At 43.8% G+C, this 12123-nt stretch overlaps 1 protein-coding gene and 1 long non-coding RNA gene across 9 annotated transcripts in view; both read left to right on the forward strand.

The window, feature by feature from the left end:
- The window catches only part of RERE (arginine-glutamic acid dipeptide repeats), a 222064-nt gene that overhangs the window by 138897 nt on the left and 71044 nt on the right, over positions 1-12123 (forward strand). For all 8 annotated transcript variants that reach the window (XM_057432133.1, XM_057432141.1, XM_057432172.1 and 5 more), the window contains one exon: positions 10324-10422. In XM_057432133.1, the coding sequence (XP_057288116.1) occupies positions 10324-10422 (99 nt within the window). The remainder of the gene's footprint in view (positions 1-10323; positions 10423-12123) is intronic.
- LOC130611465 (uncharacterized) lies at positions 588-1258 on the forward strand. Its single transcript, XR_008975240.1, has 2 exons — positions 588-690; positions 1170-1258. It is a non-coding gene; the product is annotated as an uncharacterized LOC130611465 (long non-coding RNA).

The following is a 12123-nucleotide window of genomic DNA, read 5'->3' on the forward strand; positions in this document are numbered from 1 at the left end:
AATAGATTTGGGGATCACAATATGCGATTAGGATATTGTAACTTCCTTTCCATGCCAGATTTTCATAAGTCACCTATAGAACATCAGGAATAAACTTTTGGGTGGTACCTTTACGATGCCAGGTAGTGAATGTTCTGTATGGGAAGCTGCTCAGGTCAAGTACACCAGCTGGAGTAGTTACTCATTGTCCTTTCATTCAGTCCAGCTACCTTCTAGCTGTAGGAAAACAGTAGTTATTTCCCAGGAGGAAGACTCGTAATGCCATGAGCTGTGTAGTGCCATATATGTGGCAATGACTGTCTGCAGTTTGTCCCACTCATGATCCAGTCTTACTTGTTGTTTATATTTGGATGCATGTACCCAAATGTTCTCTTGCATAAACACAGTGTGTGTAAATAAAGCGTTACCGAGTGGTTATGTAGTTGTAAGGGTATGTTGAGATGCCTACACAATTTCAGTGCAGCCACAACAACTGACTGTATGGGGGAGGGTGAGGGCCACTGTCATCAGTAACCATCATACATGAAATGGTTTTCTAAGGTTAAGCTGAAAAAGCGTGCCTGTCATTCCATATTTTTTGGTGACACCAGGAAATCTGCAGTTGTTTGCTCCCCCAAAACCCTGTCTGCAGCTGCGGGAGAACCGTGGTGGTAGTGGCTAAGCTGAAGTGTGTCTTCATTGCTCCCTGAGGTGAATGTGTCAATCTTAGTCCTTTGGCTCCTTCCCTAAAGACAGCCAGTGTGTTAAAGACTTAGTGCTTGGCAAGAATTGCAGTTAACTCTGTATTGCACATCCTGTTTCTTACCTGTGTGACACTTTAGTCCTTCCTTTCTCTGGGGATGGATGCTGTGTGATTCTGATGGCTCACCACTCTAGAACATCCGAAGTTGTCCTCTGACATCTTTCTTAGAGCCTCAAATCTCTGTTAAGGCCAGTAATCATCAGAGAGCTTTTGGAACTGGAATTTCTTTCCCTTTATCATCCATAATAAAAGGCTAGTGCAGAAAATCCATTTAACTTCACTGCTTCACTATCTAATACATCCTTTAATCACCTGGGATTCCAAGGAGCCTGCAGTTGCACTTGTGGACTTCTTTCTTCTGAGACTTAGATTAGTCCCAAATGATTTTGTTTCTGTTCTTATGGTTCTTTTCTCTTTGTATTTCTAGTGCACATCTATTTCAGATCACTGCTGATTTATCTCCTGAACGGGGGAGCGTTTCACACTTCTGAAATGAAAGCACTCTACAAACTCTTATCCTCTTAAATCTTGTTTGGGGATGTGTACTAACTCTGCTGCTGTCCTGACTTCCCTTTCCCCTCAGTGTGACGTTGTAGTGTATAGCAGTAAGACTTACCCTGTGGTTGGGGTGTAATCATCTCATGAACTTCAACGTTGCTCAAGTTTCTCTTCTGTAGGCACTGTGGTGCAAGTCCTCTGTTCTTCTTCAGGCTGGATTTCAGCCTAGTTCCCATTCATTACTCAGTCTGAATATGGGCTGTTGGACTTCCAAGAAACAACAGTCTGCAGGGTTTGACCTTAATGACTCTTGAAAGCTCCACAGGCTTCTGTGGTGGTTGATTTATTCATGCTGCAAAACTCTCCTCTGAGTACTAACACTGTTCAGAGCAGTTTTAGAAGGCAGCGGGGATGCTTTCATTGCTCACTTTGTGAGCACATTGCTCACTGGAATAGGCTTTTCTTACGAATAATAGTTCTGTCAGGTGGGATATTTGAAGGAATTTTATTTCCAAGAGCCTACTTTCTGAGTAACTTAAACCAGTTTAACCTGTTCTCCTGACAGAGTTGGGACCCTTCTTACCTTGTAGCTCACCATCGACCCTAAACCATGAGATTCATCTGCTGAACTGCGAGGCTCTCACCCTGCACTTAGTTGTGGTTTTGGTTAGAAATTATCATACACAACTCAGAAGAGCAATGTAAGGAACGTGTTATGGTATGATTTCTTATTATGGAAATCCAATAAAGTTCAGAGCAAGACTTCATCTAAATTGCTCCTGACAAGCTCCTTTGCCAGTGTTTTATTTATGTAGTTAACAGATGCTGTAGCCCTCAGCGTGATTGATTGTTAATTATACCAGATAGAAATGAAGATCATTGGAGGGCACAATGCAACTTATATATCAGCTCAGTGGAATGATTATTTACTAATGGGCCAGGTGGCTTTTGGGCTGTTTGGATTTGATGCCACATTTGTCACTCTAACCCTTAGGAGTTCATCTCCCACCTGATGAGTGCTGGCTGTCACACAGAGAGTATGGAGGAATGTATGTTGGTTCCTGAAAGTCTTTCACCATGATACTTTAAGGTAGTGAAGGTCTTTTCTGTTACAGGACCATAGAAACAGGTTCCTGAATTGGGCTGACTTCCTAGAACTAGCTGGGGTTTGTGCTTCAGATATTCACAAAGGTTATTTGATGAATTAGTCCTTAAACTATTAGCCATGTAAGACAAAACCATGCATATTGAGTACATCTTTATTTTACCAGTTTTATTATTGACCCATAATCCATAAAGCCATTTTTATCAGTGAGGTGGTAGATGATGGGAACCCTTCAATATTCCTATAGCTACCCAGTTCCTCCCATCTTGTGATCTGCAGAACCACATCGCTTCGAGGCAGAACTCCTCCTTACAAGTGAAAAGGGAAATGGAAATGCTAATTTGAGGTATCCCAAACCTTGTTTTGGGTCACTGTGGACAACCCCATTGCATTCTGAGCATCAGCATGCTTGATGTGAGAGTTCCCTAATTAATAGTAGTAACGCACTTTGCTCTTTTAGTGCTTTTGGGCTTTGAGCGTGAACAGGCATCACTTTGTAATGCTCAGAATACCAGCAAAAAGCCCCTCAAAACACTGTATTTACAAGATACCTGTGCAGATCCTCAGTGAGAAAAACATGCAGGAGAGCCAGGATGTAATCAGCCACTTGTGGGGTTGTTTTTGTCTATTCCAAGCTAAGTGAAACTTGGAAATCGAGGGGAAAACCTCGGGATTCATTCCTGTTCCAAGTCAGCCTGTTTAACTGCCTGATTTTGCACAGCACAAGCATCTGACACAGTGGCTTGTTTTCTTCTGTAGAAGGAAGAAAAGGTTGGGCAAGTATTTGTAAGAAATGGCCAATTGTGGTTCCAGTATATTTTATCTGGGGGCAAGTTTCTTCTGAATTGATTTGAAGATGTCTCCCTGTGATGAGGACCTGTTACAAGGATCGGAGCTGCCAAGCCCTGCAGATTAGAGCTATCAGAAGAAAAGCTTAATAATACAATGGTGCTATGGTGAATACTGGCCATAAACTGAGCTGCCACTGCTGCAAGTACTGTGGAGTAAGAGCAGGGTAAATCTTAGTGTAGTTCCTGCCCTTCCCCTCCTCCCATTTCCTTGCCTCTGTGCTCCAGAGCTCTGATTTAGCATCAGATCTGGTTTAAGATCCTTTTTATACCCCATACTAATACAAAGCCAGAAGCTCATGACCTCTTTTATCCTGCACTGCTCTTGACCTATGCCTGCTGTTCAGAGTTTCTGCAGGTCTTTTCTCAGAGTATCCAGGTCAAGAAGGAGTTAAATTACTGCTTTGGTCTCAGCTTTATAAAAGCTCCAGGATAATAATTCCTTCTCAGTGTTCTGCCTTTCCCATTGTTCTGGCTCAGCAGTAAGTGTGAGCATCGGTTCTATAAAACAGCAGACCCTGGGAATGTCAGGGTGCAAACTCAGAGTGTGTGAGAGTGGGTCTCAGAGGTTGTGGTTGGTTTTGATGGGGAGATCAGAGCCAGCAACTCCGTTTATCCTCATATGGTAAGAAACTACCATCAGTCCACCTTGCATACTGCTGCATGGAGTAGACAAAACAATCATATGCTAATACTGTATAAATCTCTCTTTAGTAATAGCATTGTTCTGACTTCTCATCACACACTCTTACATGGGAACATGTCATTATAGTGACAAACATAATGTATCCAGTGTAAGGAAATTCTATTCCAAGTAAGATGTCACCCAGACAAATTAGTCCCTGTTTTAACTTGCCTTTAGACCAGATTTTCTTGTTCATTAACTACAGACAAGGTTGAAAGCATCAAAAATGATTTAAATATATGTTAGCATTTCTTATTATTACTGGTTTTCCTTTTGGATGAGTCTTAATTAACAGTTACTCTCGTGGTTCAAACGAGGTAGCGCAGCACTTCAGGGGCCATCGCTCCCTGCCTGGGCATGCAGGAAGACGAAGCCACCTCGAGTGCCTAAGACAGCTTTGCCACTTTGAATTTTCATTCATCCTCATCCTTGCTTTTGGGGGAAAAAACTTCAGTGCTTCATTTGCAAGATGAGTCAGGAAATCTGTCTGGAGAAGCTGTTGGGACAGGCAGATAAAAAGGGCCAGGAATGACAGCCAGGGTTCCTTGGAATGTGTTTGGGAATATGTAAAATACTCATTTTTTTCACAGAACGCTTTCACAAATCTCTAATAACAGGTTTGGGTTGAAGGGACCTTAAAGCTCCTCCAGCTCCAACCCCCTGCCATGGGCAGGGACCCCTTCCACTAGAGCAGCTTGCTCCAAGCCCCTGTGTCCAACCTGGCCTTGAACACTGCCAGGGATGGGGCAGCCACAGCTTCTCTGGGCACCCTGTGCCAGTGCCTCAGCGCCCTCACAGGGAAGAGCTTCTGCCTAAGAGCTCATCTCAGTCTCCCCTCTGGCAGGTTAAAGCCATTCCCCTTGGCCTGTCCCTACATCCCTTGTCCAAAGCCCCTCTCCATGTTTCCTGCAGCCCCTTTAGGCACTGGAGCTGCTCTAAGGTCTCCCCTTCAGGAGCCTTCTCTCCTCCAGGCTGACCCAGCCCAGCTCTCTCAGCCTTTTGAAAGCTTTGTTTTAAAATGCTGGTACAAGTTCTGCAGGTATTTGGGAAGTTCTTGTCCTGGATGCTTGTGGAGCACCAGCCATGCCTGTTGCACTGGCCCACAAGAGCACATGGCACAGCTGGCACATCTGGCTCCCTCTACTGCTCTGTCCTTGGCACCTGGGTTTGAGCTGTTTGGCAGAGCCTGGCAGTACCAGGGTGTGCAGAGTGGCTGTAACACAAGCATCTGGCTTCTTAATCGCCATCATTAGCATCTTAGAGCACTCTGTAGCAATTTAGAAGCTTAAAACAGATTAGAATTGGGGGGAAAGAGATGGAACTTCCTTTGGGGGGTATTCTGGAGTTACATGGGGGTTGGGGTGTTGTTTGGGGGTGTTTTGCTTTTATTTTGGGGTTGTTTTGCAAAGCATTGGCACTGGTTTGTACGTTTTCAAGCTTCCAGATGCCACAAATCAGATGCAAACCACCAGAACCAGTAGTTACTTTCTCTTGAAGCAGCTTCCTGACTTCTGTCACCTTCTTTTAGATTCAGATTCCTTTGCAGGCCAAGCTGTGTCAACTGGTTATACATGACAACTTCCCAGTTAACTGTGAGAGCAAAACAAGCTTTGTGGGCACAGTCTCCTTGTTGGACAGTTCAGGTTCTGGACCGGTTCGAGGTGTCCTTGGGTACCAGAGGGAGCTCAGCAAAGTAGTTCTGCCGTCTGAGAACGGTGTATCTAGGTCTGATCCACATTGTTTGGTGTTGAGGCAGATGGGGAGGAGGCTGTACTTGAACTAGGGATTGGGAAGGAAGTTCCTGGGTCTGACAGGTATTTGGGGCTAGTGTTGGGTATCAGACCTGGTTGATAAAAATCAAATCTTGCCATTTTGGAGGATGAGCACTTTAAAGAAAGCTACATTTGTAAATAGATTTTACTGATTCACCTTTCTTTGCAATGAAGCATATTCCGTTTGATAGTAGGGCAGGATGTCCATAGCTATAAAGAGCATCTGCATCAGACTGAAATGTGGCAACTTTGCTAGTGAAAGATGTGGCCTGAATTCCATTTTGTATTAAATTAGGTTCTTGGATTACAGTAATTACACCAAAAGGCCTCGCTACTCAAGCCACATGGCAGTAATCCTTGTTCTGCTTGTCATTTTCCTTGTCTTTTTCCTTCTCTCTTCCCTCATTTTCTATGCTCTTAAGCATGCTGCAGTTGTACAGAGAGCTACTGGGTATCTTGGCCAGTGTCAAGACAGTGAGAGAAGGAAGTCCCTCATAAATATCTTGTTCTTAAGCCTGCAGAGATTTAGAGAACTGGTGCTTCAGTAGAGATGCTATTTGAATATTGACAGCGCAGCACCAAGCAAACACCATCTTCTTCCAATCTACTGAAATCCCTTGCTTGGCAGCAGTGAAAATCTTCTTTTGGCTCCTCTGTATTGAGTCTTGAGATGCTCTTGTGATATTGGTAATATTTACTGCATGTTGGACAGGGCTTGGAGCGAGCTGCTCTAGGGGAAGGTGTTCCCTGCCCATGGCAGGGGGTTGGAACTGGATGAGCTTTAAAGGTCCCTTCCAACCCAAAGCAGTCTGGGATTCTGTATTGGGCAGGTCAGGTTTTATATCCCTGTTCCCTGACAAGTGATGTGATTTCTGAGCAGTGATGGTTCAGTGGAAGAGCCTGGGGAACTGCTGAATTCCAGTGCTGGACATGCCTGCATCCGCACAAAATGTGTTCCATCTCAATAATCCCTTCTGCTTTTATTGGCTTTTCTGGGTTACATTTCAGAGGAGCTCAGCATTACTTTCTCACTCTATAGTAGCAGTGTTTTTCCTTAGAGAAAGAGACTCTGGAATCTAACAGCATTCTTAATGGCCTGCAATTATTTAATATTGTAGCATGAATGCAGCCTAACTCAGATGTGCTTTTCAACAGAGATCATAATGACTGTAATTGCAAAAGGATGCCTTGCTGAAGCAGGAGCTGCCAGATGCAATGCCATTCCCATCTTAAAAGGTCACGGTAAAAGGGACATTTAAATTAAGTTATAAATTACAATTGAAGAACAATATTTTGATGAGCAAGACCAGAGATGTCAGAGCTGCAAGATGTAATTCATGGGTTCATTACAGAGCAGAGGTGCCTGACAGCTGAGCCATGCCAAGAGGAGGATTTATTTGCAGCATCACACAGAGAATGGCAGCTCTGCTGAGGAGCTGTAGTAGGAACTTGAAACCTTGTGGTGATGTGCAGACCTTATGGCAATGAGGCTTGCCTGTGATCCTTTAATGGCTGTTGTAATAGAGAGGAGGGGTTTGGACACGGGCACGTGCAGAATTTCTTCTTTAATCTGCCCAGTGATGCAGAAGGTGCTGGATTTTCTCTCTCGAAGCACGTTTGTGTCTCTCCTTTTTGCTGCAGTAGGGTACATACATAATGCTACGGTGCTTCAACACTTGGATGGCAGAGTTACAGCTAAAATTGGTGATTCTCTAGGTGGCAGGATGGTAATGTACTGTTTATAGGAATACCTTGAGGAATCTGACCAGAAGTTAATGAAACCATAGGCAGTCATCATCAACTATTATTTATACGGTTGAGTAGCTTGCCAGTGAAGTCCTTTTATATATATTACATGACCAAAAGTAATAAGCAGAGAATGAGCCAGATTGAAACACGTACATTTACCTCTGGCCCTTATAAGAAAACATTTTGCCTTTTTGCTGCATTATTCTCCTCCTGGCACTGAAAAAAGCTTCTCCATATTCAAGTTTTACTTCTCTTGCTTGCTAAAAGTAACATTTTCTCCGAAATGATGATGGCCTGGAAACCCTTCTGGTTTTCCCTAACCAGACCCTTCTTTCTGGGCATGTCTGATTTATGTTTTCTTGCAGATTGAACTGCTTGGGCAACAGGGCTGCCAGGGAAAAAAACCACGTGTTGTCCTTGAGGCAAAAGAAAGATGCCCTCCGAATTGCAAAGAGGCTTTGGCATTGCAGCATGTTTTGAGAGGGAGGAAAGAGGGAAAAGGAACAGAAGCACTATTCTCTTCAACACTGTCAGATTTCCTAAGTGAAAAACCCTTCTAGGTAGTGGCATGCACAGAAAGAAAGCATTTGTAAGGTGAGCTGGCAAAACAAACAGTTCTTTTTTCGTTCAGATGGATCTGGTCCCAGTGCTGGAGAGCAAACAAGGAGGAGAAATTAATGTGTACCCAGTAGAAAGGACAACATCATATTTTCATGCCTTTTTAAGTAGGTACTGCATACCAGAGGAGCCTTGAAAAGGCAAGTTAAAAACCATTTGAGGCTGTTGAGGTGTGTTAGCGCTGGTGCTGTGAGCCCGGCTTTTGACTCTTAGCACTTGAGCGTGGCTGATGTAAGATGGGCTGAGATCTTGTTTCCTTTGCATGGAGGTGCAGTCATGGGAGCTAGCACTCTTGGAGTCACCAGGCAGATGGACAAGCCATTGTTCTGTTGGACACGGGACTCTATGGTGGCAGGTTTGAAAGCCATGGTGTCTGTAAGAGATCTCAGGAGGTGCATCTCCTTGATGGAGAGCCATGTGAGGTGCTATTGATGGCTCTGATGTGCTTGTGCATCTCTTGGCAGTGGCTTGCAGAGATCAGATAGATGAAGAATGTAGGTGAGCAGGAGGTTGGTTTTGGGAAGGTGAGGCATTGTTTCCTATGGCTACCCTGCATTAGTACATACAGTTCTAAATTACTGCACAGACTATCTTAACTTCCCTGTAGGTGCCATATAAAAAGCTGAAAGTGAATAGAAAAACACTCTGGCAGAGTTTGCTTTCTTGTTCCCATTATATTAGCCAAGCACTTGTTTTAGAGCAGTAACACCCTGTAAGCTATTGCTATTTTAGTTGTTGGTAAGGAACAAAAACTGTTCGGGCTGCCGGTGAAGGGAACATTACTGTTTGTTCTCCAAACACACTGCAGGTAATGATCAGAGGGCTTTGCCCAGTAGTGACCTTTGATTTTTAGATGTACTTCACTTACTTTAGAAGTCTTTCAAGTATAAGAAACATTCTGGATGCCCCAGCAACTTGGGGGAGGTGGGAGAGCACCTTCAGTAGTTCCAGATCTGTTCCTACTGATGATAGATTTGAGGCAGTTTGTAACGTAACACAGAATGTACTAATTTCTCCCCTCATACAGCTGGTAATGTGCTCATCCCTGTCAGTAGAGGTGTGCAGTGTGACTGTGGGCTGTGCACTTCTCTTACAGCTAACCCGGTCCTCTGCATTTCTGCAATGCTCATTGCAGTGTTCTCTGGGACTGCTGAAGCCCAGGTCTAGCAGCATGGACGCTTCTAGAGATGAGGATGCAGACAGCTCAGGCAGGGAAGGAAAAACAGGAGATAATCCATGTGCAGAATCATGTTTTGGGTGTCCCTGTTGTGAAGAGACTTTGGAGAGTGTTCAATTCTGTGATGGTAATCTGTAGCTTTGAAGCTTTGGTTTGCTCAGCACGTTGTGGAGAAAAACTGCCTCTTGTCGTGTGGGGAAGCTTGAATGCAAATTGTTCTCCCTTTTGGGTACAGGAAGATAATTCAGGTTTTGCCATCCCTGCAATATTTCTTTTTCTTGGAGCTCATTTCCAGAAGACATAGGGCAGGTTCCTCACTGGTGCTTCAGGCCTTCAAATCCCACTGTACTTTGAAGATAGGACAGGCTATAAATCTGCAGCGTGCTAAATGTTTGCTATCAAGAGTTAAGAGCCGGAGATTCTCCCGGGTTCATCGTTTAATGCATTTTTCAGTGTAGTTGTTTCTCTGCCTCACCCTGATTTAAATGTCTACGGCCTGCTTCAGACAGCTTTTAATCATATAGATACCCAGTTTATGGGGGGAAATAAGGGACACCATGGGCTGTGACAGTGAGGTCAGCTTACAGACATCCCTACTTGCTTTTATGTACTCCTATAGCGATCTGTAGAGGTTTTGTTTCTCTTCTGTACTTCCTTTCCAACAGCGTGGTGATCTCTGCAAGAGAGTTTTCTGGATGGGTAAACACGATATCCCGTGATTTGCAATCTTGTATGTGAGGTTTTCCAGTTGTTTCTGCTAATCTGAACAAAATCCGGTGCTTAAAATTCAAATCCTTTGGAAAACTCTTTTGTTGGAGCTTTTTTAACTTTTCCTTGGAATTTCTGATGTCAAAAACCCATTAAAGTGAACCAAAAAATCTTCAGTGCTTTATGGGCTCAAACGTTATCTGGGAGAGAAAGGAAGGGGAAAAGCACACTTGGTTTAATGCTGTTTTTTCTACTAATGAAATCCCAATTACCCTTCAGTTGGTTTAAATTTCACTTCATATATCAACAATAAAAATCATTAGGCATAGACATCTCCTGTGGCCCCTTTTAGTGGCTTTTCTCCAATATCAGATCCCTGCTAATCCTGTTGAATGATCTATTTGTCTTCTTTATTTTTTAGCTACATGAAAGTAACTATGATGCTGGAAAAGCCCTGCAGCGCTTGGTGAAGAAACCTGTGCCAAAACTGATTGAGAAGTGTTGGACTGAAGATGAAGTGGTAGGGAAATGAATTATTCCCTTGAGCCTTATAGTTCATGTTGCTTCTCTTGCTGTTTTCTTTCTCTTAGTTTCCTTTCTGTCAAGACATTGTCTTTATGGGCAAATAATTTGTTGCACAGGATGATCTTCTTGCACGATTCTGAGTTAGTGGGGTCTTGATTGATCTTCATAACTATTAGACGGAGGAGAATACCTTTCCAATAGTAGAATAAGAGAAGAAGATGAAGTGACTGTTCTTGAGTGGATGCCATGAGGTAAATGAATAGCTGCAAAACTCTGGACCCTAAACTTCACGTTGATTTTCACGTCCAGGAAAGCTGTTAATGTTCATTAATTGAAGCAGGACAAGATGGAAAAGGCATACAAAGTCTTGTCCCTGTTTTTTTTCCTGCTGGTATTGAGGATTTCAGTGTCAGCTCAAGCTGCCTGGTGTAAGGTTGGCTATCAGTGCTTCTCCTAAACAGATTAAGTCCCTTCTTCCCCTCTTGTGGAATCTTAGAAAGTGTTTACTGGCATAGTTCTTGATGGATGAACCTTTGACGAAGAGCAGACCAAAACCAGATTATCTGAAGGCTGGGATTTAGCCATCCACATTTACTTTAAAGTATGTAGGAATTGTCAGGCTCCAAAACTGTACTGAAAGGGTACATCCATCTTGTGCAGCTCCCAGAGTAACGTATGGACACAATGAATTTGGGGCATGCAGTAAACGTGCAGTGTGTTATTGGGCCTCACAGTTACAGACCTGGAATTGCTGAGGCTCACACAATTTAACATCCCAGTACACTGCAAGTCTCATCAATTTACTCATAGTCATAGTGCTGTTTCTTCCCCATGGCTGCTGGTAGTTTGTCGTTCTAGGTTTGGGGTTGTGCAGGCAGAGAAGGAACATCTAAACATGTCATTCTCCCCTTCAGACAGAGGTTGAGGCTTTTGGGGTGCATGGCTTTGGATTGAAACGTTACTGTTCTTAGCCTACTAAATGATGCTGTTCTGCACTATGATCAGTGGGAAAGGATAGTTTTGACCCAAGAAAGGCACCTCTTCAGCAAAGCTGTAGCTGACAGAGAGGGCTTGCTGCAGGGAAAGCCCTTCACACTCATGTACCACATGTATTTATTTATGGGTACGCTTCCAGATGTGGAGGAGATGGTATCTGTGTGAGAACCCATCAAGCAGGGGTGCTCCTTGTGGTTCATTCTACAACTTAATTGCTGCCTTTGTGAGGTTTCTGCTGGCTTCATTTTTATCCATCTGATACAATGCAGCCGTGCTTATGAACCAGCTTTCTGTGGGGCTCTGAGCTGCAATAAATCATGGGAAGTTGGGAGCAAATTACACATTCTTCATTTGCTGAGGCCTTGTAAACAAACACGCTCTTAAATAGCGCATTCATCACGAGAGGCATTTGCTGGCAGCGGCTGGAATCCGAAGGCTGCTGCGTTACAACCCTTTGTTTGTCGGCCCTTGCAGCTCAAGCCAGCACACATTTGCCTGTTCAAAGTGAACCCGGGGCGTTTTCAGTGCCCAGGAGAAGCGCTGAACCAGTTGATTTGGGTTACAGCTGAGAACTGGGTTCTGTTTTAATGCTGCTCTTAATTAAAGCTTCACAGAAGGGATCCCTGTGCGAGGTAACATGTGGGGTGACAGGAGCTGACCAGGCACCGCTTGGTTTGGGAATGGGAAAACGTTCTATTTC

Source organism: Pezoporus wallicus, unplaced genomic scaffold, assembly GCF_028554395.1.
Source record: "Pezoporus wallicus isolate ANWC-B61680 ecotype Strahan unplaced genomic scaffold, APGP_CSIRO_Pwel_v1 contig_8006, whole genome shotgun sequence".
Taxonomy (NCBI): domain Eukaryota; kingdom Metazoa; phylum Chordata; class Aves; order Psittaciformes; family Psittacidae; genus Pezoporus; species Pezoporus wallicus.